General features: G+C 49.4%; 12 protein-coding genes across 12 annotated transcripts; 5 read left to right on the forward strand and 7 right to left on the reverse strand.

Moving 5' to 3' along the window:
• Positions 1 to 495: 495 nt before the first annotated feature.
• PENARI_c017G08721 (uncharacterized protein) lies at positions 496 to 1,970 on the reverse strand (the record flags this gene model as incomplete). Its single annotated transcript, XM_022634387.1, has 3 exons — positions 496 to 766; positions 824 to 1,856; positions 1,928 to 1,970. 3 exons carry the CDS (start codon positions 1,968 to 1,970, stop codon positions 496 to 498), a joined length of 1,347 nt encoding a protein of 448 aa, XP_022485706.1.
• Positions 1,971 to 2,414: 444 nt separating this feature from the next.
• Positions 2,415 to 3,377, reverse strand: PENARI_c017G04471 (uncharacterized protein; the record flags this gene model as incomplete). Its single annotated transcript, XM_022634309.1, has 1 exon — positions 2,415 to 3,377. The coding sequence occupies one exon, from the start codon at positions 3,375 to 3,377 to the stop codon at positions 2,415 to 2,417; it is 963 nt and encodes a 320-aa protein (XP_022485721.1).
• An 876-nt stretch (positions 3,378 to 4,253) lies between these two features.
• On the reverse strand, positions 4,254 to 7,052 carry PENARI_c017G10461 (uncharacterized protein; the record flags this gene model as incomplete). Its single annotated transcript, XM_022634416.1, has 8 exons — positions 4,254 to 4,271; positions 4,385 to 4,453; positions 4,541 to 4,687; positions 4,882 to 5,013; positions 6,318 to 6,428; positions 6,572 to 6,697; positions 6,796 to 6,890; positions 6,977 to 7,052. The coding sequence occupies 8 exons, from the start codon at positions 7,050 to 7,052 to the stop codon at positions 4,254 to 4,256; spliced, it is 774 nt and encodes a 257-aa protein (XP_022485777.1).
• Positions 7,053 to 9,258: 2,206 nt separating this feature from the next.
• PENARI_c017G03665 (uncharacterized protein) lies at positions 9,259 to 10,181 on the reverse strand (the record flags this gene model as incomplete). Its single annotated transcript, XM_022634295.1, has 4 exons — positions 9,259 to 9,279; positions 9,389 to 9,505; positions 9,628 to 10,005; positions 10,050 to 10,181. The coding sequence occupies 4 exons, from the start codon at positions 10,179 to 10,181 to the stop codon at positions 9,259 to 9,261; spliced, it is 648 nt and encodes a 215-aa protein (XP_022485911.1).
• A 3,440-nt stretch (positions 10,182 to 13,621) lies between these two features.
• PENARI_c017G12527 (uncharacterized protein) lies at positions 13,622 to 14,015 on the reverse strand (the record flags this gene model as incomplete). Its single annotated transcript, XM_022634463.1, has 2 exons — positions 13,622 to 13,834; positions 13,968 to 14,015. The coding sequence occupies 2 exons, from the start codon at positions 14,013 to 14,015 to the stop codon at positions 13,622 to 13,624; spliced, it is 261 nt and encodes an 86-aa protein (XP_022485715.1).
• A 422-nt stretch (positions 14,016 to 14,437) lies between these two features.
• PENARI_c017G09246 (uncharacterized protein) lies at positions 14,438 to 16,291 on the forward strand (the record flags this gene model as incomplete). Its single annotated transcript, XM_022634394.1, has 5 exons — positions 14,438 to 14,606; positions 14,672 to 15,097; positions 15,157 to 15,974; positions 16,037 to 16,129; positions 16,193 to 16,291. The coding sequence occupies 5 exons, from the start codon at positions 14,438 to 14,440 to the stop codon at positions 16,289 to 16,291; spliced, it is 1,605 nt and encodes a 534-aa protein (XP_022485732.1).
• A 145-nt stretch (positions 16,292 to 16,436) lies between these two features.
• PENARI_c017G05061 (uncharacterized protein) lies at positions 16,437 to 17,384 on the reverse strand (the record flags this gene model as incomplete). Its single annotated transcript, XM_022634320.1, has 1 exon — positions 16,437 to 17,384. The coding sequence occupies one exon, from the start codon at positions 17,382 to 17,384 to the stop codon at positions 16,437 to 16,439; it is 948 nt and encodes a 315-aa protein (XP_022485799.1).
• A 1,152-nt stretch (positions 17,385 to 18,536) lies between these two features.
• PENARI_c017G02079 (E2 SUMO-conjugating protein UBC9) lies at positions 18,537 to 19,266 on the forward strand (the record flags this gene model as incomplete). Its single annotated transcript, XM_022634259.1, has 4 exons — positions 18,537 to 18,571; positions 18,653 to 18,813; positions 18,878 to 18,901; positions 19,013 to 19,266. The coding sequence occupies 4 exons, from the start codon at positions 18,537 to 18,539 to the stop codon at positions 19,264 to 19,266; spliced, it is 474 nt and encodes a 157-aa protein (XP_022485907.1).
• A 412-nt stretch (positions 19,267 to 19,678) lies between these two features.
• PENARI_c017G07807 (asparagine synthetase B) lies at positions 19,679 to 21,904 on the forward strand (the record flags this gene model as incomplete). Its single annotated transcript, XM_022634369.1, has 9 exons — positions 19,679 to 19,704; positions 19,789 to 19,839; positions 19,924 to 19,949; positions 20,023 to 20,049; positions 20,103 to 20,138; positions 20,197 to 20,345; positions 20,399 to 21,654; positions 21,705 to 21,809; positions 21,862 to 21,904. The coding sequence occupies 9 exons, from the start codon at positions 19,679 to 19,681 to the stop codon at positions 21,902 to 21,904; spliced, it is 1,719 nt and encodes a 572-aa protein (XP_022485691.1).
• A 322-nt stretch (positions 21,905 to 22,226) lies between these two features.
• On the forward strand, positions 22,227 to 23,491 carry PENARI_c017G00648 (porin; the record flags this gene model as incomplete). Its single annotated transcript, XM_022634227.1, has 5 exons — positions 22,227 to 22,274; positions 22,339 to 22,372; positions 22,438 to 22,526; positions 22,585 to 23,283; positions 23,342 to 23,491. 5 exons carry the CDS (start codon positions 22,227 to 22,229, stop codon positions 23,489 to 23,491), a joined length of 1,020 nt encoding a protein of 339 aa, XP_022485761.1.
• A 335-nt stretch (positions 23,492 to 23,826) lies between these two features.
• PENARI_c017G01372 (uncharacterized protein) lies at positions 23,827 to 24,958 on the reverse strand (the record flags this gene model as incomplete). The annotated part of the gene is made up of 2 exons (XM_022634246.1): positions 23,827 to 24,619; positions 24,699 to 24,958. The coding sequence occupies 2 exons, from the start codon at positions 24,956 to 24,958 to the stop codon at positions 23,827 to 23,829; spliced, it is 1,053 nt and encodes a 350-aa protein (XP_022485866.1).
• A 754-nt stretch (positions 24,959 to 25,712) lies between these two features.
• Positions 25,713 to 26,759, forward strand: PENARI_c017G10416 (nitronate monooxygenase; the record flags this gene model as incomplete). The annotated part of the gene is made up of 1 exon (XM_022634415.1): positions 25,713 to 26,759. The coding sequence occupies one exon, from the start codon at positions 25,713 to 25,715 to the stop codon at positions 26,757 to 26,759; it is 1,047 nt and encodes a 348-aa protein (XP_022485803.1).
• Between the last annotated feature and the right edge of the window lie 724 nt (positions 26,760 to 27,483).

Here is a 27,483-nt window from a genome sequence, read left to right on the forward strand (position 1 = left end):
AATACCCTTCCAACCTCCTCGCTTCTTGAACATCACTCCCAACCATTTTTGATCGCCACCCCTTTTCCCATTCCTCTTATACCTGTATAGATGTACCTGGCGGTCTGTTGATCTTTGCAGATAACATTCTAGTGAGCGAAATTTGCCATTTGCATTCAAAATTCCATGATCTTGGCATAGGGGTTTTTCCAGTCGGAGATTCCGAGGCTATCACATGCCTTCACATGCTTTGTTTTAGCTTAAGACTTTCGCGGCTTGAAGCATTTCTGTTTTCTTCTGTTATATTTGTGTGTACAGGTAAATTAAGAAACCAAGGATGCATGATCTTCCTACTTGGCTTTTGCTCACATTAAACCGTTATACAAATACCCTACTTCAGTAACGGAACTGTTTCCCCGTAGCCTAGATATTATAAATACAAAGTTTTCCCGTGAACTTGAAAAGATGCGTTAAAGGTGTACCTCAGCCTTGCATGTCCCATTCATGGACATTTCCTCATACCATCCACATAGTTGCTCCAAAAACAACCCCGGCAAGGTGAAGCGGGCTTGCTGTACGAATGAAAGTACTACCGCTAGTCTTTGTGGAGTTCGAGCATCCGAAATTGAACGGAGGGCTTGGTAAACGGCCCTTTTTCGATAGCTCGTTCAAGGCTGCGCAGTTGAAACCAGTAGCGTTTCTCGACGGATAGACATGAAACGACTTCAACACTGATGGAGGATAAGTGCTGTCCAAAGAGGCATTTTGCTGGGCGACGAAGGTATCGCTATATCTGCTGGTAAGCCATTATGTCGACTGTGAAGGAAAAAAGGAAGACACGTACAAGAATGCGTTTCCTAAATTAGTATCAGAAATCTGAATCGACGAGATGTTTGTTGGCCAGTACCAGGTTTGGACGCGGTTGTTTTGGTCATCGGTACGGTACATCGAGGTTAGATTCAATTCTGGAGCATTACTGATGTCCAGTTCAAAACCGCCTGTCCAATTGACGGCTTGCGGGGGTAGAGTGATATCTTTGACTGGATGGGCCTCATAAAGTTGTTTCAGTGTCAGAGCGCGGAGGTTATCGAATGGTATTTCCAGGTGTGGGATGGAAATGCTGCTAGACAAGTCCAAACTATCAACTCTGAGTGACTCCAGCTTCGTGCTGCGCTTGAGATCTGAGACACCCCCACTGAGAGAAAGGCTTCCGATTGTCATGTTGGTTGTTGAGGGGCCACCCAATGTCACAGATGCATCGGCACTGATGGAGAGTTTTTCGGCAGACGTGAACCCGACAGGAATGTTCTTAATATTTGGAAATGGACCAGCAAGGTCAACATGCTTGAGATTGAGCCGAGAGTCGGATACAATATCAAGCGAGTCGATCTGCGTCGTATGAACCTTCACAGACGTCGCATTGTGCAAACTCCTGTGTCGGAAAGTGGTGATATTAGGGGCGGCAAGGCTGAAGTAATCCACCGATTCTAGACTCGTGATGTCCAGATAGGTGATATCGCGTGCGTAGAGGCCTACTTGAAAGTCGGTATTTACAGTTTTGAGGTTCGGGAGAGTGAGGTTCTGTAGCTTTGTGGGGGATGTTCCGAAGTCGACCTCGCCCCTAACTTCCCTCAAAGTTGAACTTGAGAGTGTAAAGTAGGGCTGGTCATCGAGTGGGTTCCATATGTCAACATAATAGTTCCCGAAAGAGCCTTCGATCACCTCCACACCGTCAAGGCTGATGTGCTGCGTCGTGCTATTGTCATTGAGCGGACCGATAGCAACATGGCCCGTGACTATTGGACAATGTTTGCGAAGCCAGTCTGCACCAGCTGGCGAATAGATAATAAATGAGGTGCAGTTGACGGCCAATACCCCTAAGAACAGTGTCACCAAAAATATTGCATAGATAATTACGAGCTTTCAATAAAGCCCGCAAATCACTTACCAGAACAGCATAGCAATATAGAAAGCACCCAGGTGAGCAACATGGAGGACCGTCCGATCATATTGCAGATGTGGAAGTGGGCAGGCTTGACGTAGATTAAAGTCAGGAACAGCACCGACTGGGCACATCACGACTTTTACTGTTATTGACTCAGCCCCTGACCAGACACACGGCCCTATGACCGGATCCCCCTAGTTCAATAATTCAAATTACTGTAACATCGCTCCATGTCACTTAGCGTGCCCAGTGTGTCCGACGCCCTCCCCGTTCCAATGGGAGTAGGGCTGAGCGGCGAAACCGCCCCCAAACGCTTGGCAACACTTGGCGACTCAAATGTCTTACTCGTTTTGGGATCATTATGGGAGCTGTGTTATGCCTGGTCTTCATTTGGACTAACGTGCGAGGCCATGGAGACTTGTTTTGGGACAGTGCTAGATGGACACCTTCCTTCCTAAATAGGAAGGTGGGTCGTAAGTGTAGGATGCTGCTAGATGGACCCCCCCGGGGCTAGATGGACACCTTCCTTCCTAAATAGGAAGGTGGGCCGCTGTTCCCAGGACCAATACTCATCGTGTCCCACGCACACAGCGACCTTGTATCCATTCAGGCAATCCGGCTCGGAATGCAAATCCGATTGCGTCAGGTGGTGAACTCGGTAGCCGTTCTTCTCCGCCCAAACGACAAAGGGTCGCTCATATGTTGTCCAACCGGCATCGGCGTAGTGTCGGGAATACCGGAAATACCAAGAATACTCGAGAATTGGGAATCTGGGGGTATCGCCCATCCGGACTTGCATTGGTCCATTCGCTTCTCGTGGAGCGTTCTGGGGGATTCTGAGCATCCCACGCGCGATCGGACGTTGGGTACTTGACAAGGGAGAGCCTTCGTCGTCTTGGTACCCGTCTGAAATGCCCCGATAGAGGTTTGCGCCTCCCCAGTCACTATACGCTAGGAGCGTCGAAGTATCGTGGATGAGAACAAAGTCTGCGGTGCTGGCATTTGAAATATTCCGCTGTTTATCCTTGATGATGAAGAACCCTTCTCGTTCATAAACGCGGCCATGAAATTCCTTGATGCGGATGATGACGAGATAGAAAGCCGATTCCCACTTTCCTTCTTCAAGATGGATCGAGAGGGCCTCGGGCCAACCGCAGCCAGTAGCGTAGGCGTCAGGAGGAGTATCGCATTTGCGACCTGGAAGTCCAGTCTGGTGGAAAACGGTCTTAGATTGGTATCCATCGCGGATGATCTCGATGTCGTAGGTTGCCGCCGTGGTGTGCGTCTTGAGTGACACGGCTTCTCCTTCTTCATAAACAAATTTGTCGCAATAAACCCACGCTTCGGGCTCGTTGGGGTACATTCCTGGTTTCTCCACTAAGCTGAAAGGGCGAGACCAGGCGTAGTCTGCCTCGGTGTGAGGGCGAACATGCTCTTGAGGGGCGAAAGGCATCTTGATAGCAAAGCCAAATAAACTCTGGGATAAGAAAGCGGTGTGCCTGCAACTGTTGAAGAAAAGGGTGTGTCTCTTAAGTAGGTAGCGTGGACAATATTTGTCGATTACCGTTTTAGGAAATTCTATTAGGACGACCAAATACTCGTATTAGATGCAACTCGCGGGATCCGACGCTTCTCACACTCAGATAACCATGGCCACAATCATTCGCCAAGCTGATAAGCTGTGATTTACCGTCAACTATATTAATAAATACACTGTCAGGCAGAATGGCATGGCTTGCTGCCTCAGGGATCAGGCATCATTTAGTTGCTTGCCCTAACTAATTCATAGGACTATTCGTCTGTTGTTCCTGCATAGAAATCATCATCCTCTTCTCTCTCTTCTCCGTAGAAGATCTCCGTCCATTAATTTATGAGGCCCTACTTGTACGTGGATCACAATATCACAGTACTTCTTTCCCCCTAGGCCGCTACTGGGGACCTTCGCTATCTATGATGATTTTTACATTTTGCCGTCTACAAAGACGTCACTTTCGCCAAAGGGATGCAATCTTTTCAAAAGGGCATAACTTTTGCTATCAACCGAAAAATGTCCAATCCCCCATGATCTCACTGTAGAAAGCTGCAAAGCCTCTGGGGGGAAATCGGCTGCACTCTTTCAACAAACGTCCTTACGAAACCTTGAAAACTGCCTTTCCTATTCTGGAGGTTGTAAAGGGCCTCTGCTCCGTATTTGTACCACTCTAAAACCCTCTGTGCTCTCCGCCTCCGTCGTCTCTCTTCGAAGTCGGTACGTCGGTAGGCTCTCGGGTTATTTGGGTGCTCAGCCCCTCCCTTCTCCTAAAAGACATTCGTCCATCCCATCAAACAGTCACAGGTTGTGGTCCGGCTATGATAAAGAGGGCATTAGCTTGACCGAATACGTGTTACGCGTGTGGGACTATCAACAACCGTTTATATGCTAATAGACAAGATGACCCAAAAAGGAGTATGCAGACTTACAGTAAGGTCCACTGCGTGAGTGGACTCGTCGACGTCCCCGAAAGGCGCTGAAGGCAAAGCCACGGCAAGCTATGCAGGGCATACATTAGTTGCCAACTCAGTCATACTACCTGGTAAAAGGAATGAAGATGGGAACAAGAGATAGGGGTATCGTACTTCAGCCTCGAGGAAGGCCAGGTCAGCCCGGGCTTGGGCTGCATTTGCTTCAGCTTGCGCGGCATCGGCCTCGGCCCGGCATGAGTCGACCTGTGCCTGGAGGACACGGGTACACAGCTCGGCTAGGTCTGGGTTGCGCGGAATCCCCTTTGATGATATTAGATATTAGTGTCTGTTTCGGGCGGTGGAGCAGGTGCGTAACATGAAGGAAAAGAGTGGGCTTAGAAGGGACTGTAGCATCAGACATCTGGGATAGCTGCCACGAGAATGAATGACAGGTAGAGCTTTGAAGAGCTCTCAGTGATAAAAGGCGTATCCGATGCGGCATTCACAAGACTTACCTCCGCAGCAACCGCTGGGGCGAAACCATGCACTGCAGCAAGAGTGGCAGGATGCGCAGAGGGAGGGGGAGGGGGAGGCAGAGGTGGAGGAGCAGGGGGGAGATGGCCTCCATTTGTAAGGTTGCTCATTTTCTGTTGTCCAAAATGGTTAAAGAGGCCCAAGAAGAGATAAAAGGGGGATACGGCACATCACAAGGTAAGATAATGCGTAAGAGAATTAAAGGGGAAGTCGAGACGCTCGTTTTGGAGTTGAAAGGTAGAGAGAGAAGGTAAGGTCGTGAGGAGTGAAGAAACACCACTTATGGCCGAGTGAGGTGAACTTGTGAGCAGGCCTCTGATACTGTCTGCCCTATATATTGTAAGAGCCCGCTAAGTCCTCAGACCCGATGAGACTAATGTGAGATGATATCCCTCATCCAAACGATAGGAAACTTACCTGAAGCTGAGAGGTAACTCGGTGGCATTTGGTGGTGCAGCACCAATTTTTGCTGAGGACGGGAGTCGTCTGTGAAGTGCATGTGTCTGACCTCGTTGATAGAGGTGCGGAGTCTGCCAGATGATTTTGGCATCGATTTCAAGCTAGCCAGTGAGGCTTTTGAGCGAGGACGCGGGGCTGGTTGTAATTTGCCACGGGCATATATAAGGCTATACAGGAATGAGAAGAGAGCGACAGAAGAGACATAATAGACAGAATTATATAGCATGTGCGGTGCTAGAAGGGTTTGAGGGTTTGAAAAGAATCCTAAAAAAGCGGAGGTCTCAAGGTGAAGGATTGTGGTCTGTGACGCTCATCTAGTTGGAGTTATGATGTGCACTATTAGCTTATCCGTGAAAAAGCTTTGCGTAAAAGACTGGAGATAGACAATTCGAATCTAGTTGGCAAGATAAGCTCATGAAATGAGCATGGTCGTGATTATATCTCTGAATAGCTATATACGTATCGAGTTAAAGTACATTCGAATCCGCTCGATAATCGACAGGCCTCCACCCGTGGGAAGATTGTGGCCAGGCTATAATATAGAAGACGTCAAGTTGAATTTTATTCGTGGTATGTGTGCAGAGCCACCAGCAAGCATTTGCATGCCAATAGACTGACAAGATGATCCTTACTATCAGATGCACCACGTTAGTGGATGGGCTCCCGGCATGACCCTGGATGGTCCTGAGGGTAGTTAGATAGTCCTCGGAGGGTCGAAGCTTCTCTTCTTCCCTGTCCTTTCTCCATCAATAATATGTCCATATTATTGCGTCCTTTTCCCTTAGTCTAGAGGTTATGACCCCTCTGCTCGATTTTTGAGGCTATTCACAAGCACGCCAGGCTTTACGATGCCTAAAACAGCTGGCACATGCGATAATGGAAGGGTGTTGAGATTACATTTCGTTGGTTTCGGTAGGCGTGAACCCTGGTGACGAACAACGCCTGCAGCTGCGCTTACTGGCTCATCACCAATGTCGAAGGTATCTCCGACGTCGAATTCTGGGTACCTTGGGTCGTCACCCGAGGCATTTTGTTGATTTCCACCGCGGTCCATGGCGGCATCAGACACCTTGCCTGATTCTTCTCAAATTTGTTTCTTTGTTGTGACTCGACGCGTTCTAGGCGTCTATCGCAAGATATTCTCTTTGCTTCGGTTCGGAGGTAGGGCTCGGAGGTGTCGGTGCTCAGGGTTGGGGCTGATTCACGGCTTACGATAGGTTGATCAGACCTAGCGGCAGCGACACAGCTTGCTTCAATTGTGCTCTGCTCGAGCCTGCGGGACATGCGCAGCAAACTCATATCCAGGGCCCGCTTTTGTCGCAAAAACAAACGAGAGTCCTATGCGTTAGTGGCCATTGTCAGTCATATCATCCCGTAGAAAGTATCCGAAGAGAGTGTGGAAAAAAAAGCAGGATATATCTCACCTCTAGTTATACCAGGGAGAGATAGGCCCGGGCCTGCATTACCTCAAGGGACAATTCCGCAAAGTAACCTTCGGCTTCTTCGGCTCCATTTCGCGATATTTCTTCCTCTAGGCTAGTGGACAGTGAGGTTAGTGCGTAAGATGAAGGGAGCCATCTGATAAAGGCGCTCGAAAGGAAGAGGCGCTTATCTTACCTCGAGCTCGAGCTGGGTGCATTTGCCTGGGGCTACGCAACATTTGCGCAGCCCAGCCAGTCTCTCTCGTACTCATCTTGTCGCCTTGGAGTCTTCCAATACTGTAACGGAGATGTAGAAGAAAATATAAGATGGGAATTACTTTTGTAGAGGAATCTATCAAAAGAGTCGAGGGGCCTCCCGGTCGCCATGCATGAGGGATTGATATATGGAATAAACTAACAGGCGGCTGTCGTATATATATAATAATCAATAAGGCTTCAATATGAGATATGGTACATAGAATATATGATACAAGTTCGTGAAACACTAAAGCGTAGAGAAGGAAGGTAAGTTACCAAGTGGGAGAGATACTGATTTTATAACAGAGTGGGTGTCTGAGCTTTAACACTCAAGACTATGCAAACATTTGCCTTCCAACAAAGACATCAAACTCCATAAAGCCAACAGTAGGCAGTCTCCTAAATACACGGCAAGCGAATATGATAATCCCAAAGCTAGAATCTCTGTAAAGCATTTCTAGCTGCAAATATTGCTTAGGCAGTAAGGCGGCTGACAGGAAAACTTAGCGGCTTGATTAGTAGAAAAAGGTGTAAGCGAGCGGAGGCGAGTGGATTAATCGTAATATGTAGAGCTGTTCTCTTGGTCCTCCCCAGCCCCCAGGACCCGAGAATCACTAAACGATAGTGATTTTCCACTGCCTGCTATTGGGATTATAGGTAGCAGGTCAGCGTCTTACTAGAGCTCAGAAGCGTCATTAGGATATAGGATGAATATGTATATACAAAGAGAAGTTATTAAAGTGAGATAAATAAACCACGTAGTCGAACTAGACAGTTTAATTAAGTAGTGCAAAGCAATACTCTATGCTCGATCATTAAACGCTCACTTTTACTGTAAGCCAAATACCATAAAAAACATGGCATTTCCGTTTCACTTATGCAGGTCATAGGTTTCCTAATGCATCCGCACAAATCCTGCAAACCTATGCTCTGCTCTCCAGCAAGGCTGACAATGCCGCCGATCCAAATCGCCACCACTACTAACATCCACTCTTACGGGATTGAGTGAGAAGAGTTTGCTTTGTTGTCGACTCGCCGCGATCAGCAGACAACCTCCAACGCAACGTGGAGCCGACCCAGAATCACAATTCGGTGTAACCTCGACTCATGCCGGGCCCTTCAAAAAGGCCCGCAGGCTCCATAGGTACTGACAGCTAGTATTTAAATCTCGACGTGACTAATGGCTGATCATGGAACTCCTGTCTGAGTAATGGAGAATTGAGCTGAAGCCGAGAGCTTGATGAGACTGCTCTAAAGACTTCGCCTGAGGCAATTTTAGTCTAGGTAGTAGGCTAGCTTGATTGGTAACTAAGAAACTTCATGGAAATAAGAGGCATTGGCAAGTCCAAAGTAGAAATTAATCGGACTATGTGAAGGTGTTCAGCGCATTCTCCCCAACGTCCGTAGCCAGTGATCACAGAGAGCAATTCCAGTCAGCGAGATTGACTTCGGCAAATCTGAAATGGATCCCATAATCATGGGCATGAGGAATGTAGGCATGCTGAGGCGATACACAACCCATTCAAAGTCAAATGGCCCCGCCCACGCGCAGAGGAGCTTCATTGTGACAAGACGTTTTCCTCGAAACAAAGTGCACACCAGCATCTTTGGCAATCTCCCATTGCAAACCGATCAGCTTCCTCTTCTGCAAAAAGGCAGGGGTGTTTGTGTCTGACTCTATCGTGCACCCTCTTATGCACCCTCTCAGCATGCTCCGTTCCACTTCGTTTCGAGGAAAATGTCTTGTCACAATGAAGCTCCTCTGCACGTGGATAGGGCTATTTCACTTGATCGTGCACCCTCTTATGCACCCTCTTAGCATGCTCCGTTCCACTTCGTTGCGAGGAGGACGTCTTGTCGCAATGAAGGTCCTCTGCACGTGGACAGGGCCATTTCACTTGATCGTGCACCCTCTTATGCACCCTCTCAGCATGCCCCGTTCCACTTCGTTGCGAGGAGAACGTCTTGTCACAATGAAGCTCCTCTGCGCGTGGGCAGGGCCATTTGACTTTGATTGGGTTGTGTATCGCCTCAACATGCCTATTTGCACTTTGTTTCGAGGAAAACGTCTTATCTGTGCTTCGCAGGATCCCACCGACCACGTCCGCTACCGGTCGTCACCCGCAGGTCCGGTCTCTGGCCATGTAGCTGGTCGATTTCATGATGGGTGGGTATATATCTTGCCTTGGTTTTTCGATTTCCCGGCATAACAGTCACCGGTTAATTGCTACCGGTAGGATCCTATGATATAACTTATGTTAGCTCTCTTCGGTTACCTGTTGTATGCGCATAGGGCGTGGGGCTATAGACATGCCCCTGCATGCCGACAGACAAATTGACGGAAACTCACGTGTGCAACGACTGAATCAAACCCCGGGGGCGATGGTGGGCCCTGCTCATCGGCATCCCAGCCCTCTGGGGCATCTTCGTTGACATCATCGCGAAAAATCCTCGTTGAGCCCGGCACCTACAGGTTGCGCGTACTGTAAACCCCGAATTTGTTAGTCCTGGTGCTCAGTACAACATTTCATAAGTATGTCTTGAATAGACTAGTAGAGAGATTGGTTTTGGGGAGCGGGGATTTCGCACCTCAATGTGAGCAATCTCGGACTCAAAAGCGGCGTGTTCGACTGCTTCTTCCGGCCAGCTAACTTGGCGCAAAAGCCGGTCCAACAGCCTAGCCTGGTTAGGCTCACGAGCGGCCTGCTCTTCGTCTCCGTCTGGTGCAGTTGATTGGGTGTTAGTTTGCAAACGAGTTGATCCTTGATATGGCAAGATGGTGCACGGAATGAAGAAGACAACAGGACAGTAAAGGGGGTCCATTTCGATAAAGACAAAGACACCCAGCTTGAGTAAGGCTGGCCCCTCAGGAGATGACCAAACGGGCGAAAGATCTTGGCTACCGGCAGAAGACCTGCAAGGGGATTGCATAACAAGTGGCACAGCGGACTGAGCCCCAACTGAGCCCTGTTGGTGCAGAGCACAGTTTGAATGGAATCCAATAGACATACCTTCTTGGTGTTTGGCTTGACCTTTGTTGGCTTGTCGGGAGAACCGCCAGCGCGCGACGGGCCTCCACCCGGAGGTGGAGGAGGAGGAGGAGGAGGAGGAGGAGGAGGGGGTGCTCCTGCAATGGTTGTCATGATGGTTGTTTGGCTGACAAAGAAAGAGCCGGAAGGGACAGAAATATCAGATCAGATGAAGAGCACAAATTTGGGAGATGAACAGTATGGATGGACGGGTCAATGGCTGAGTGCCATGGAAGCACTCAAGATGTGGATATGGTGAGGAAGGTAAGTTGGGGCAGATGGGTGGCTTACTTTTATAGAGGAATGGCCGTGTCACCTCTGATACTCAATGTCACACCAACAACTCTCAAATCTAAGGATCAGTATGGCTTATGGCCAGCCGGCAAGTTCACCTCCAAGTAACGGTAGAGTAAGCTACAGCCAAGAGCTCAAGCTGATAATTCTAGCAAGGTAGTCTAGATGACTAGTTTAAGACCAACTGACTAGGGGATACATTTAAATTTGAAGGATTTCATGGGGAAGGACGAGCATGAAAGAATTAGCGGGTGCAACCACTGGATCACAGCGACCGGCAATCAACGGCTGTGCTGATGTGAAAGAAAAAAAGGCAGACAGGGAAACGGGAGAGACTTTGTCCATATTATCGCAGCCAAGGTGCATGGAACACTCTGTAGATACCAAGCCAGTTGTGCGTTGACATGGAAGACATGTCGTTGGGCTATAGATACAGTTCTCAGGTAATCTGCAGGTACCCGCTTGGGCCCACATGGGCTTGTGGCGCATCATCCGCGCGCAACTCCCAAGCAGAGACATGTCTCTTCGATGTGTACACATCATTCTCGATTATTGTAGTGAGTGAATTCGGTACGGCTGGCTTAGCGTAGGCGCTGGTAGGTCGTTGAGAGATGTGGATTTGGCGACTGCCGAGGACAAACTTTGCGCTGCTCGAACTGCAGAGAAGTTGGAGGCATCAAGTGCTTTATCCTAGCAGTACGTCTGGTATACCACATGATGGTCGGCTATTATCATGGCGTTTATCGAATGGAGGAAAGTTCACAATGTGCGATGCGGGGTTGATCGAGGATGCTGATGCTGACGTGCACGCGGGATTCAGCTCGTGAGGGTGTTCAACCTGTGAAGTTGTCAGTTAAAAAGGAGTATGTGCTATTGAGGGGGTCACACCGCAACTTGTAATCTGTAAAGCCGTGTTTGTAGGGCAGCTGGTCAGAGGAAAGTCAGGAAGATAGAAAGGTTCGCGAGACCAATGAATACATCAGACAAATTCTTCGCGAGTCAGACCTGGACGAATACTGGTTACGGATTTACTCGACACTGTGTCACGAACTGCGCATTGCTTACCCGCCGGACTTCCTCAAAAGGCTTTCTGAATTTCTACAAACCAGTGAGATTATTTGGAAAACTCCCTTCGCCAGCCAGAAAGGAGTGCTCAAACGTTCCGCAGAAACCGTTGTCAAGGTAGTTTCGCAACATGGAGCACTGCAGAATCCACCACACTACAATACCTTGACGGCCATAGGCCAAGTATCCTAACACAAACCCCTCTTGGATTAGTGTGTATGAGTGTAGTTTCACTGATATCTATGACTGACATGCAATTTATGTCGCTTGGGGAAGACTGGCACACACTGGACCCTATTCAAAAACCATCTCTTAGCAACCTACTTAACATGATACTTATGGATTTGAGAACCCTCCCTTACGCGAAAGGGTCTCTAGTGGGAGGAACAGTAGGTGAAGGGCATGAAGGTATTCGAAGGTATGTTCGTAGGAGCGAGACACCTATCACTAGCTTTGAAGGATTCGAAACCTTCATGTTCGCAAATCCGCATTAGGGCAGTGTGTTCGTCGATTTACTATGATAATTATCATCGATATCTCCAAGCCGTTCAGGCCAATATATCGTCTTGATATATGGTGACTTAAGGCCGGATATTATGGTTGAATTGGCCGACAACAAGTATATCATTTCTGGGATTCTCGATAGCAGATACAGCGGTTTTGTTTTAACTATTACGAGTCTGTCAGATGTACGAACTGCATGATACCATACGAGGAAGACCACTGGTATTTATATTTGCCAGTCTGTGTCTTACCAAGGATCTACGTCTAGTGGTGTCTTTTTGATCGAGTTCGAGAAAGCAGAGTTATATGAAAGGTGACTAGGGACCTACCAAATGAAAGCCCTACTTGGCGTTATGGACCTCCCCTCTACGTGCACAGCTGTCTGGGGGACTGCGTAGTGCTATTATGACCTATTTAGTGCTTTAGACAAGACGAGCTCCAAATACCCGTGGAAATTTGATAGTACAATTCTCCTGGGACACGCTATACATCGGATTATTGCACCCTTTTCGCACTTTAAAGGGTTTGCAGATTATGGTACTCCCCTTACTGTTGCAACACAAGATGATCCTATATTTTGTTAAGAAATCACAAACATGTTATAGGGGCGATACTACATCAGCGGTCATAAGTCCTTATACACTCCGCTTTTATATGATCTAGATGATGAACCCAAGGCACTCGAAAAAGGGTTTAAAAAAACTGCGAAAAAAGAGAGGCTAAATTAGGGTAAAAACGATGCATAAAACATTACACTCGCTTCGAGGCTTTCGCATAGAAAGAGTCTAATACTTCATAGCACTGTGTAAACATTTATGACCCCTGTTGCATTACTTAGTAAAAAGCGGCAAGAGGCACTAAACTGAAGGGCAGAGGAAATCACGTACATTGACACTGCTTCATACCCTTCTGTATCTTTACATGATCAAGAATCCAAATATAATGATATTGAGGGAAATATATATCTTACCAAAATTACATTGAGGCCTGAGGCTTCAGCGTGTAAACAGAAGGGTGGTCACATGACACACTATTTAAATTACCCGCAATTTTTTTTCCATCTCGTTTTCCCTTCCAATTTTTCATGCACGTTTATTCTGCAACAACCATGGTCCAACGATCTGTTCCTGGATTCTCATGTGTATAATGCCGACACTATGAGTACCCGGTACTTGATCTTTGAAACAACCATTTATCATGCTTAGCATTGGGTGCCTCTTTTGACCAGGTTATCACCCATTTGACACGCGCCATGAAATGGAAAGCGATATGGTGCAACAGTCATCTATAGCCTGAATGTTTCACTTTTCGGGCCAATTGGCAATGTCTTGATGAGCCTTTTTTCCATTGTGTCTGCTCCACGTTCCATTGACGTACAGCACATGTCACGATGCTCTTCTCCATTATTCGCATGATGAACAATTCTTTATCGATCTGGGTTGTTAAACACTTGAACTCCCGGGGCATGATCATTGATACACTGAAAATTCTGATTGAATTTGGAGAAAGACATTTATTTCCCTTCCCATCTGTTTATGCTCGTTGCTACGTTTAATATAGCAATGAATTGTTGACACAATAAAATCCTCTATACAAATTGGTATCACAAAGAAACATCAACCATCGGATAGTAATGGCTGTAGAGGATGTAAGCCGAACGCACTGGCATATCGCTTCATGCTTCAAGGTCATCATTTGCCCTTCCCGCCGTTCTGGGCTCGACTCTCCTCAAGAGCTTGCTGCACCCACGACTCATCTTTTCTCTCAGATGGCACAGGCCGCTGGAGACTGGAGCCTGTTGAAGCTTGAGTCTGGGCGTTTTGTCGCGCTGTGCGGATTGAACTGAAACAGTATGAACAAAGAATAACAGCCATTGTGAAGGCTGCGATGGGAGCATTGATAGACTTGATTCAGGTCAGTATCGGAACAGTCATTAAAGTCAATGTGAAACCAAGGTATGGCTGGAGTGTATGGATAGGAGTCAAGTGGGCTGATTGAGATATAGAGGCTTTTCGTTGCGGGATACACTGTACGTACTCCTGATGGCTTGCCAAATGCCTTGGGATTTGGCTTCTGTTGTGCCATTGTATATATAGCAGATTCTTGAGGATTGAAATGGGATGAGAGGTGTCAGGTCTCGGACTATGCTGGAAGGTGGCGTAGTCTGCGCTTTGTGGATGAGTGGAGATTTAACACTGAAGTATCATTGGATGGACACAATATAGCATGGATGTAAGGTGGAAAGACAGATTCCATAGAATCAATGAGAATGGAAAGCGCATGGATATCGCAGTGTACTGTTGAGAGCAATATATAGAGAGCGAAAGTGACCATTTGGCTAAGCTGGATATTGTTCCAGCAGAAAGTGAAAGAGGAGAGACGGTAGGTAAAGCGGTAGATCTCCGGTCCAATTACCGTTGAGAGTCACCTCGGCCCTCTGTACACCGCCTTACCTTTATCGCATATCGCGACAAAGCTCCTCATCACGGATCAACCATACAACAGCCATGGCTTCCGATTCGCCTCCCAAAGGGGGGATGTCTCTTTATGCCAATCTTCTCGACCCGTCAAACGACAAACCGGGAACGATTTCTCGTGCTCCGGTTGTCTTCAAACAGAGCTCGGAGACTGAGGCGCAACCCGACGACGCGGCGGGTAAAAAGCAACTGAATGCTGGTAGCTATATTTGATCTCTCTGTTGCAGCGAAGCAGCTTGAACTCACCTTCCTCTCGCCGAACAGCTTCTCTCCGATTCCAGCCAACAAGACGGCCACAACTCTCAGCTCAGAAGGCCAAACCAAAGTCTACGTTTCCCAAGGCAGCGCCACATCTGACACCCAACCAAGCTCCAACTCCCTCAGCAGTACCTCTAACGAAGAGCACCTTGGCTGACTGGGCGGCCTTGGAAGATGATGACTACGGATACCAGGGCGAGAAACGACAGCGTGGTGGCAGGAAGAAACGCAAGAAGAACCGTGAAGCGCATATTGTTCAGAACTGGGACGACATCTATGATCCGTCGCGACCAAACAACTACGAGGAATACCGACACAGTGACGAGAAAATCATGGAGGTCCGCGACTGGAAGAATCGCTTGTACGCGCATCGGATGAGACGCTCGCTGAGCCAAGACTCGGACAGCGATGACGACAACAGGCCAATGAACCGTATGTTCAGACTGTTTCATTTTAGCTGTGCTGGAAAATTACTGAAAGGATATTTCTAGGACAATTCGCACCCCCCAGCAGCTTTGCCCCTCCACCAAATCTCAACAATACGCCGCCCACACCAGCTCCGCCCACACCAGCTTCCGTCCCCAATGATGCATCTGGTGAAGATGCCTTTGCTCGTCGTGCACGCCTCGGTCAGTCCGCTGGCTCCGCACAACAAATTCCGCCACCGCCGTCTGAAGAACCCAACCCTATCCCCAACGACCCCACCGGCGAAGACGCATACTTGCGGCGCTTCCAGAAAGCCGGCAACCTATCATCAGAACAAAACATACCCCCTCCTCCCCCACCACGCCCTCTCGATAAATTCCAGCCTAGTACCGCCACAATCTCCCGTGCCCCGGTTCGATACACTCTACCCGCGCCGCCAGAAGATATGCCTGCATCCGAAGCCGAGCTTGAAGCTGCATTGGCCGAAGAAGAGCCAGCAAACGAAGAAGAACAAGATGAGGATGCACCACGCTCTCTCCATCCAGGCCAAAAGGGCTTCGCGGAACGTTTCATGTCCAAGTATGGCTGGACAAAGGGATCTGGACTTGGTGCTACTGGTTCTGGTATCAAGAATCCGCTACAGGTGAAGGTTGAGAAGCGGAAGAAACGTCCTGACTCAGATGGTGGAGGCTTTGTCACGCCCGCGGGACGCGGCAAGATCATCGGAAGCAAGAAACTAGGAGGTTACGAGAGCAAATTTGGCCCTATGGGTGAAGTGATTGTTCTGCGGGGCATGTTGAATGGAATGGATTTGCAGTCCGAACTAGAGACAAGTCAAGGTGGAGGGTTAATGCAGGAGATTGGCGAGGAGTGCAATGAGAAGGTATTTTCTTATCACCTGCGAACTAGTCTTATGAAGACTATACTAACAAATTGGGTCTTTAGTATGGAATTGTCGAACGAGTCTACATTGCTCGTGATGTCGGGACTCCCGCCCCGGTCTTTGTCAAATTCACAAGTCCGTTATCTGCCTTACGGGTAAGTTGTCAACACAAGAATTCTTTTTGATTATATTATTTATTTACTGACAACTGCCGATAGGCCGTCAATGCTCTGGAAGGTCGGATTTTCAACGGAAACATAATCGAAGCGCGATTCTTCGACACTGAGAAATTCGACCAGGGGATTTACACGGATTAATTCCCTGTGAACTTCCACTCAAGCACAATAATAATATCAATCTACGAGGTCTTATCAAAGTAACTACAAGTCCATCTCCAACCCGTACACCAACACTGAATAGTGCCGAATTTCAATCTAAAGGAAACAGAAAAAACTAGCAACACTAGAATGTAACCCGATCAAATGTATTCCTCCCGGCAAGAAGCGGCCGCTTCTCCACACTGGCGGCCACGGACTGTCCACCTACTCTGCTAGCAGGTACGGGGATACGAGAGCGCAAGCTCACAGCCTTCATAGACTCCTCCTCAACGGACGGCATCAAGAGAGGCTCTGATTGCCGCGGCTCATCGGCTTTCTCGCGGCCATAAGGATCCCAGGAAGGCCAGCCCCAACGCTTCTTATGCTTCTCCACCAGAGCCAAGGGCAGCAACCCCCGGGGCCCTGCACATACAGTACGCCGGCGCGAAGGTTTATCCTTCTGTTCAACCAGTCCATGTTTCTGAACTAGAACCAATGTCCTCAAACCGAACTTATCAAGCTCATCTTTCCACAAGATGGGAGCTTTGAAGAAAGGCCACCTCGTCATTTTTCCAGTTTTGGCTGTGTTAGCAGAAGTAGAAGTAGAAGAGACTTTTGGGGGGTATGGGTCAGCTTTATCTAGCCATCTTTGCAAGCGATGGAAACTTTCATCGGGATTGCTACGAGTCAAAAGGCCGGTTTTTCTCGGTTCAACCGCATCAGTTGCATCTGCATCTGCATCTGATCCAGATCCGGTCTCAGGTTCGGACTCATACTCAGACTCATATTCAGAGACTTCATCACGGCTCTCGTCATCTATTTCGGGGAGGGCCATTGCGGCTGTCAGTGAACCCAAACGGTCACCGGCCTTCCATTTTGCGATGCCAACGAGACGGTTTATCATTTCCCTTCGCCGCTTTTGGGCTTTACATTGCTTGCAGAGTCCTGAGACGGGGAATGGTAGCGGGGTTTGCTCTTCCGGGTCACATAGACAGCCTTCTTCCAGGGCTGGGGGACAGCCGATTACAGAGGATGTCTCCGCTGGGGCAGCGTGGGTGCATTTCGCATGGTAATACATTATCTTCAAACACATTTTGAACGGTGGTGATGGTAATGTTGATGGTGGTATATGTCTTTTTAAGTATTTGGGTGTTGGCGTTAGGGTTAAACCGCTTGGTGGAGAGTTCGGATCGATAGGAAGGTAGGTTGGATGTCGAATTCAGGGCGAACTGATGTGGTGGCCTTATATTTCTGCTTTACTGCCAAGCAAAGCCAATATCCGTCGGCTTTCACCTACGAGCTTCGTGTACGACTTTGCCTTTCCTCGGATGAATCCCTCGAGGTTCGATGGCGAAGACAAAGGACTTGTTTGTCCTCTTTGATACCATTATCAACATATAATGTAACACTTGTTTGTCTTAGAGAGAGAATTTGAGACAAAACAGATGCATTCATTGTACTGGTCAACTTGGGACTCCTTTTTCGAAGGAACGTGCCGGTATACAAACAAACTTCAGTGTCTCACAGCCACATAAATCTTGACTGACAAGCAATGGTTAATTGATATTAAATAGACTGTTACTCGACATTTTAGATAAATCAATAATTGAATAAGAAATAAATAACAAAAAAACAATCGCTCTGCTTTTGTTGTAGAGAAATATATTTCTACATTGCACAACAATGCAGGTCTATATTTCTCATGGACAACTCACCATACGGGAACATAGCAATCAGATATCATTAAAGTAAGATAACCCTGAGCCTTCTTCAAGTAACAGAATTTTGAGGATGCAATTTGCATTGTTACTGGCCCGGTTGAAGTCCTGCTCTCTTGTTCGTTATGATCTCTATTCCCAAATTAAGCCAAAGGTCAACATGTATAGCCCGACTGAATTAAAGTGTAAGGAGCGACACGGTTAGAGCTTGGAGTTCAGGCCAGTCCAAATACCAGTGCAATAGTAATTCCTGCATAGTTGTATTTGCTATCTCTGCCCAAAGAAGTTGAGGCTCCGTGGCGGCCCTGTGAGGCGCTTGCTTACTTAAGCGATCGCAGGCCCACTGGCGATTGCCATCTCTCCAACTGTCGCGATTGCGACCTTTGAAATCTTCCTTCCGCTTCGCCTCTCCCCCATCCTTGCGCCTGATTACCCCAGTCGCTCCTTCTTGCTCCTTTTCCTTCTTCAACTTTCCCATCGCACACTCACTCCATATCCCCAGATTTCATCGAGCGGTACCTGAAATCATGTCTCTCAGCCAGAACCGCCTCCAGGAGGAACGGTAAGGAGCTTTTTTTTTGAGGACTTTGCGCAATATTTGCGCCCTACTCCTACTCCCTGCTGACCGTTTTTGATTACACAGGAAGCAGTGGCGTCGTGACCACCCTTTCGGCTTTGTCGCAAAGCCCGCGCGAACTCCCCAGGGCGGCCTGGACCTCAAGACCTGGGAATGTGCTATTCCTGGCAAGGCAAAAACTCTTTGGGAGGGAGGTCTTTTCAAGTTGACCTTGGTGTTTCCCGATGGTGAGCGCAGCACACATTCCAAACTGAAGATCCTTGTACTAATCTAGACGGTCATTGCTTCTAGAATACCCCACCAAGCCACCAAAATGTACGTGTCTCCACGATCGATCTCCAACGCTACTTTTCCGAAAAAGAAGATCCTGCCCGAGACAGAATCCGTGATATAAGATGAGAAATTCCTGCTGATCCAAGACTCCAGGCAAATTTACGCCACCTTTGTTCCACCCAAACGTTTACCCCTCGGGCACAGTCTGCCTGTCAATCCTCAATGAAGAGGAAGACTGGAGACCCGCTATCACCATCAAGCAGATCCTGCTCGGCATTCAGGATCTCCTCGATAATCCCAACCCAGAGTCGCCCGCGCAGGCCGATGCCTACAACCTGTTCAAAAAGGACCGACCCGCGTATGAGCGTAAGGTCCGCCAGGTGGTTAAGGAAAACCAGCCCGTTTAAGCATTGATTCCCAGCGAACAGCGAAAATGCTGTGACGTTTTCTTTTCCGATTTTCAGCATGGGACATACCGGGGGAAGATCTATGCATATCTGGTTTTTTTTTTTGGTGAACGAGGGATTAGCTATTTCCCACAGCGCGGCGTTAACAATGGAGTTTGAGGCATTGAAGCCATAAGAACGCAGTATTCCTACCTATAAGAAGTGTATAGATGTAATGGTGTAAGTGTAAGGAAGATCGGAGTGCCGGTTATCTTATCGGTGACTCAAAGACTGCCGACATCGCCCCGCCGAGAAATTGGAAAAAATTACTTGGTTCCTTCCGTAACCCCATGTATTAGTCAATTACTCCTTCTTCTCCTCTGACTCCTCTTCTCCTTCTTCCATACTTTTCGAAAATCACCAATTGCCCATCATGTGTGGAATTTTCGCGTGCCACCAGTGCGTTATGCCTTGCCCTAACCCCCGCCATACTCAATAGTGGGATCGTGGGGGGCCATCGTGTCATTGCTAATAGTCCCATAGTCACCCCGATGTGCAGCAGTTCAAGCCCACGGCTTTGCGCATGGCCAAGGCGTGAGTATCTCAACTCTTTTGTTTTCAATTGCATCTGCAATCCTCAGAAACTCGAATTGTCGCTAACTAATCTCCCGAACACAGTGTGCGCCACCGTGGTCCCGATTGGAGTGAGTCACTGCTCAAGTTGCAACAATGCGCGGTATACATGAGGGAATAGGATTAACCAATGTTCTTAAACAGGCGGCAACTTCTGCGCTGAGAGCACTAGTGAGTCAAGCACGAGAATTGGTCGTTTTCGGAAACTAACGGGGAATTGTTAGTCCTGGCGCACGAGCGTCTGAGCATCGTCGGCGTCGGTAAGTTCTGTCGGAGAATTGATGTGTTCATGATCTTTTGCTAATGTTCTCCCGCTAGATTCCGGTGCCCAGCCCCTTGTCAACGAGGACAGCAGCCTCGCCCTCGCCGTCAATGGCGAGATCTACAACCACCGTCTTCTGCGGAAGAGCCTTCACACCAAGTACAACTTCAAGACGCACTCTGATTGCGAAGTTATCATTCCCTTGGTATGTGACACTGGATCAAAAGACGGAGCATGGGCGCTGATATCTTCTTCTAGTACATGGAGCACGGTCTCGATGCCCCCAAGCACCTCGATGGCATGTTCTCCTGGGTTCTGTGGGACAAGAAGCAGGACCGTGTGGTTGCCGCCCGTGATCCCATTGGTATTACCAGCTTCTACCTTGGTCGCTCTTCGTCCACCCCCGGTGCCGTCTACTTCGCCTCAGAGCTCAAGTGCCTGCACCCCGTCTGCGACGACATCATTGCCTTCCCTCCCGGCCACGTCTACGACTCCAAGACTGACAAGCTGACCCGCTACTTCGAGCCCAAGTGGTGGGATCCTACCAACGTCCCCTCCACCCCTGTCGACTACAAGGTCGTCCGCCACAGCCTCGAGAAGGCCGTCCGCAAGCGTCTGATGGCCGAAGTTCCCTACGGTGTTCTGCTGTCTGGTGGTCTCGACTCCTCCCTGGTCGCCTCTATCGCCCAACGTGAGACTCTTCGCATGGCCGAGGCTTCCCGCGCTGCGCCCCCCTCCAACACCGAGGGCGAGTTGGTTGGCATTGACGACGAGAACGAGCTTTCTACTGTCACTACTTTCCAGCAGCTGCACTCGTTCTCCATTGGTCTCCCCGGTGCCCCCGATACTGAGGCTGCCCTTGAGGTCGCCCGTTTCCTCGGCACCAAGCACCACCCCTTCACCTTCACTGTTCAGGACGGCCTTGACGCCCTCTCTGATGTGATCTACCACCTCGAGACCTACGATGTCACGACCATCCGTGCCTCCACCCCTATGTACCTGCTTTCCCGGAAGATCAAGGCCATGGGTGTCAAGATGGTTCTCAGTGGTGAGGGTTCCGACGAGATCTTCGGTGGTTACCTCTACTTCCACGCTGCCCCCAACAAGGAGGAGCTCCACAAGGAGACTGTCCGCCGTGTGAAGAACTTGCACCTGGCTGACTGCCTCCGTGCCAACAAGTCCACCTCCGCCTGGGGTCTTGAGGCCCGTGTGCCCTTCCTCGACAAGGAGTTCCTCGAGACCTGCATGGGTGTTGACCCCCAGGACAAGATGATCACCAAGGACCGCATTGAGAAGCACATGCTGCGCAAGGCCTTTGACACCACCGATGAGCCCGAGACCGCTGCCTACTTGCCCGACAAGATTCTCTGGCGCCAGAAGGAGCAGTTCAGTGACGGCGTTGGCTACAGCTGGATTGACGGCCTGAAGGATGAGGCCGAGCGCCAGGTTACCGATGAGATGATGAAGAACCCTAAGCCCGAATGGGGCACCGATGTTCCCGACACCAAGGAGGCGTATGTTTCTCTCCCTGCATTATAACTGCTCAATGACTAACTTCATATAGATACTGGTACCGTACCATGTTCGATGAGCACTTCCCTCCCTACTGTGCCGGCACAGTCGAGCGCTGGACCCCTACCTGGTCTAAGCAGACTGATCCCAGTGGAAGGTGAGTTATTTCCTGATCCAAATGTTGAAACATCCACTAACATGCCTCGCAGAGCCATCTCCATCCACAACCAGAAGTATGACGAGACGAAGTAAAATGTGAAGCCAAGGAGCCAAAAAAGCACACCTGGACTTCATTTTCTAATTTAGCATTTTCTTTTGGAATAAAAGGGATAGATTGTACATACCTTTGCCAGTATCTTGTAGATTTCCGCCTCAGGCATAAAACACGTGACTTAACCGGCGGGCTTTCCCGGCAGCCGAGCAACCGCCAATCACCGGGCGCCCACCAACCCGTGCTAAGCCCCTAGTTCCCCCCCCAACATCATCGGTCTCTTCTTCTTCTCTTTCTTCATCTCTCCATAGAACCACCCCTTTCTCTTACATCTTCTCAGTCATTAGACTTCATCTCGTCAATATGTCTGCCCCCGCTGCTTTCTCCGACATTGCCAAGGCGGCCAACGATGTACGCACACTTCCCGGATCAAAAATCGGCACACCGGAACTTGGCTAATACCTTATCCCAATAGCTCCTGAACAAGGACTTCTACCACGCCGCTGCCGGTATGTTATCTATGGGTGGCATTATGTCATGTTTGAAGCTTCAATAACTAACTAGAGCTATTTAGCCAACCTTGAGGTCAAGTCCAAGGCCCCCAACGGTGTCACCTTCACCGTCAAGGGCAAGTCCGCCCACGAGGGTCCCATTGCTGGCCAGGTTCGTTTTTGTCGCACCTATCACCATCAAAACGCAATTCTAATTGATGTGCCTATAGCTTGAGGCCAAATACGTCGATGCGCCTACCGGTAAACGCCCCACCCAGAAGAAACCCCCGGATCCTGGCGCGCGAAAGGGACGACGCATCTCACTCCTCTGCGGATGCGGCCTTCGTCCAGTGCCCCAGGTGACTCTATTTATTTTCTCGGATACGACACATCACAGAATTAGGCTAATATATTCCCACCGCCCAGGCCTCACCCTCACCCAGGCGTGGACCACCGCCAACGCTCTCGACACCAAGCTCGAGCTCGACAACAACATCGCCAAGGGCCTCAAGGCTGAGATCCTCACCCAGTACCAGCCCGCTAAGCAGTCCAAGGGTGCCAAGCTCAACCTCTACTTCAAGCAGCCCAACCTGAACGCTCGTGCCTTCTTCGACCTCCTGAACGGCCCCTCCGCCAACTTCGACGCCGTTCTCGGCCACGAGGGCTTCCTTGTCGGTGCTGAGGGTGGCTACGACGTCAACAAGGCCGCCATCACCAAGTACTCCGCTGCCATCGGCTACAGCGTTGCCCAGTACTCCGCTGCCATCACCGCCAGCAACAACCTGTCCCTCTTCTCCGCCAGTTACTACCACCGCGTCAACGCTCAGGTTGAGGCCGGTGCCAAGGCCTCCTGGGACTCCACCTCCGGCAACGCTGTCGGCCTCGAGGTTGCCTCCAAGTACCGCCTGGACCCCTCTTCCTTCGCCAAGGTTTGTCCATGCGCTGTTCGTACATATGCATACCTGCTAATCACTTTATACAATACAGGCCAAGATCAATGACCGTGGTATTGCCGCTTTGGCTTACAACGTTCTCCTCCGCCCTGGTGTCACCCTCGGCCTCGGTGCCTCCTTTGATACCCAGAACCTGAACCAGGCTGCCCACAAGGTCGGCGCCAGCTTCACCTTCGAGGCTTAAGCGTTTGAATCTCCTTTCTGATTTTGTCATTTTGTAACCTAGTTTGTCTTGCTGATTTGCTAGAACGATGATTATGGAGATGGGGATTTTCATCCAAGATAATAGCCATGTGTGCATCGTAGTTTCTACTCGAGCACTCTTTGTATATCAAATCTAAATGTTTCCTTTGTTGATCAATACGATCAATTAGTGTGGTCTAATCTAAGTGCACTGTAGACAGCTCTAGAGCTACTGTGATAGACAACATAGGCCATAAGTTATATTAAAGCGCTAATTTAACTACGACAAGAATCCAGCTCTTATACATACATAGTCAAACCAAACCAATTAAAGAATCAAGGGAGCGCCTCCTTCCGCCTCCTAACCTTCCCCCGTTCAACAACATCAGCAGCAGTAGGCGTCGCCGCGGGCCACTTAAACAACCCAGATATACCCCCAGCAACAACCAAAACCCCTGAAACAATCAAAAACCTGGCGAACGTATCATCCCCACCACCACCAAACCCAGCCCTCGCCCCAGACTCAGCAGCATGCTTCTGCGCAGCCGCGCGACCAGCTCGGGTCCTCCTCTCCCTCCGCCGCTGATCCTCAGCAGCCTGCGTCCGGAAATGTCCCCGCGCATTGAAATGATGTAACGGATTCCGATTAATAAACCCAACCCAATCCTCCGGATCAGCGTCTTTCCTACCTGCACCAGTCCCAGAACCATCACCGAATCCAGCACTCGATGCAAACCCTCCAGCTCCAGCTCCAGCACCAGACCCAGCCTTCCCAGGCGAATACCCCTCCCCCTGCCTTCCCGTAGCCCCATACCCACCCTGATCATAGAAACTAGGCGGCGGCCCATGGAAAGCGCCGCGGCGCTTACTTAGCCCGCTCGCAGGCCGGGACCCGGCGTAGCTGCTATGGCTGCCCATTGGGTGGGCGTGTGTATGGCCCGGTGAGGAGGAGGAAGAGGGGTTGTAGGATGGCGGTGCGTGCAGACCGTGGTCGCGGTCGTAGGTTGCGCGTTTTTGGGCGTTGCTTAGGACACTGTAGGCTGCTGAGATTCGGGCGAAGCGTTGGCTGGCGTCTGGGTCTGATCTGTTGCGGTCTGGGTGGTGGCGGAGGGAGAGGGCGTAGAATTGTCTGGGTGGGTTTTGGTGTTAGTGTTTGGGACTTGGGTTGGTGGCTGGGTTTGGAGGGTGATTTGGGCGAGGGGCGGTACTTTTTGATCTCAGCTGGTGTTGAGGTTATTGGGACGTCGAGGATTTCGTAGAAGTTCGGTTCGCGGGCTTGGCGGGGGTTACTTGTTGTGAAGTTGTGTATCTGGGGTTTTGAGAGGCGGTTGGTTTGTTGGTGGTGGTTTTGGGGTTGATTTGGCCGTGGTCGGAGGGGTTGGGTTGAGAGGGTGTGGGTGTATGTTTGAGATGAGGGCGCCTTTGCGAGCGGCGATAAGAAAATTGCCGCTACTCGAGGTGAAGGCATGGTGCCTGTGAAGAAGATATGAAGAACAAGGAGGGAACAGGCCCTCTGGGGCGTGGAAGAGAGGTGTAGATAGAGAAGTGTCGGAGAGTGGAAGTGGAGAGGAATCAAGAGAGGTAAAGACCGGAGTGGCGTCATGGTGGATTTGGGGCGATGCCATCCCCCGTGAACAATTAAGATGTTCTACATGTTGCTATGGGTCTATCGGTTTGTCGAACTCCATGGTGGTCTCATATTATCCTGAGGATTTACTATGATATGAGTAACTAATGTTAGGGAGTGTGGGACTGAGAACTCAGGCTCTCAGCTGCCAGATTGGGGAGATGATCAGATTAGATAACAAGGCTGGGTTTGATCCACTGGACCTAACCTTCCACGGTTTTCTGCCCTAATTTACGCTAATTTGGCCTAAGTTGACCCTAAGTTTACTCGAAATATACTCCCTCTCCATCTCACCTGCCGGTATGGAGCTTGGTAGGCAGCGGCTAGTCCATAGCTTCAAGTAGCTGCTCATCACACTAAAAGGTATGCGAGACACGCGTCATACGGGTCACACGACCATAGAAATACAATGAAAGGCGTGATAAAGACAAAAAAAGTGTTTTTCAAAGCACTGTATACGTCACCGAATTCTGTACTTTTACCGGGATGGGCACCACTCGGCGTTTGATCCTATCGGGGAACATCACCTTAGTACATCAGACCTCGAGCCTTTAAATATCACGAACACCTCGCCCTCCCCAAGTCACCAACAACAATGTCTCATCTAGCTACCCTCAAAACATACCTCCCATGGATCCAAACACCCCTCGTAGTCAACGCTCCGATGAGCGGCAGCGCCAAAAGTAAGCTGGCGATCGCCGTCACACGCAGCGGGGGTCTAGGCCAGATCGGCTTCCTGGATGACATGCATGAACTATCGACCGAGCTCGAAACGACTAAAAAGGCCCTCCAGGAGTCGAACTTCGACACCACCAAGACACTTCCCATCGGCCTGGGCGTTATCGTCTTCGGCTCACCGATGGATGCTTGGATGCAACTCTTTGAGACATACAAGCCGGCTGTGGCTTGGCTTTCCTTCGCTGATAACGATACACTGAGTCAGTGGACGGAAAGCATTCGCAAGTATTCGCCTGAGACTCGGGTCTGGGTGCAACTCGGAAATGTGGCTGCCGCAGTCGATGTAGCGCGGGCGTGTCATCCCGATGCACTTGTTTTGCAGGGCGGGGATGCTGGAGGCCATGGGCATGAGAATGGTGCTAGTATTGTATCTCTCATTCCGGAGGTTGGTGATGCACTTCAGGATCTCGGACTTGGTGATGTTCCTCTCATTGCCGCTGGTGGAATTGCCGATGGGCGGGGTTGTGCTGCAGCGCTGACTCTTGGCGCGGCTGGGATCGTTATGGGGACGAGGTTTCTCGGTGCTGAAGAGACTTCCATTCCTGATGTTTATCGGGATGCGATCTTTGAGGCGTCAGATGGGGGCCGCGCAACGGCCCGATCGCGTATTTTTGATGAGGTCTGGAGTCCCAACTTCTGGCCTGAGACTTATGATGGGAGGTGTCTTAGGAATAAGGTGTATGATCATTACAAGAATGGGGTTGATATTAACAAGATTCGGGCTTTGATTTCTGGGGCGATGAATGGTCCTGATTCTGGGAACTTGGATACAAAGGATATGGGGAGTATTTGGGCTGGAACGGGTGTTGGACTTGTCAAGAAGCAAGAGAAGGCGGGAGAAATTATGGAGGAGGTGAGAGGAGATGCCCGAAAATATTTGGAAAGGGCCTCGCTGTATCTATAATGGATGTGAAGCCAAGGGGTTGACATGTTTATCGGGCATGGTCATATCTCCAAAAGCAACAATATCGGGTCGCAGAATTCCACTAAATATTTTCTAGCACAGTCGCACCAAACACTCATAGATACTAAAAGTTGTTTTCACACTCTGCCAGATTGACTAGGCTTAAATACAAGCGGTACATATTGGTAGACAGCCCCTGGTAAGACATATCAAGTGCGTCCAATAGAGCGGCAAAACTGGATTGTTATGCCACACTGTCATTGGCGGCACTGCCAAATAACTTGCTCGCTGTTTTTTAAACGGTATTAGTTACTAAACATACGCCTAAGTATTCAGTAAGCCTTTATTTTTGGTAGAGAACAGACTTGACCTAATTGGGATGCTCAGCTTATAACTGGCTCGAATGGTCGTGATAGTCATTAACCTGCCTAGGTAGGATATGTTATAGCCTCTAAAATCCATGTAAATCTCGAGTAAACCGTAGTTAGGTGATTAATACCTTCAAATCCAGACGTTTCCTAATCGCTGGTCACCTAGCAAGAACTCAGTCGCCTTCAGCGCTAATAGTCCTCTACCTAGCTCATATCAGTCTACATTTTAGACAGTGCCGGTGCTATATCTTATCTAGCTGGCCGGTTGATCTATTCGGAAATTCCCTATCCTTAACAAGATGTATATCTGCGCATGGCAATTACATATCAATAAGATCCAACTACTCCAAACC

This window comes from Penicillium arizonense (genome assembly GCF_001773325.1).
Source record: "Penicillium arizonense strain CBS 141311 chromosome Unknown PENARI_contig017, whole genome shotgun sequence".
NCBI lineage: Eukaryota > Fungi > Ascomycota > Eurotiomycetes > Eurotiales > Aspergillaceae > Penicillium > Penicillium arizonense.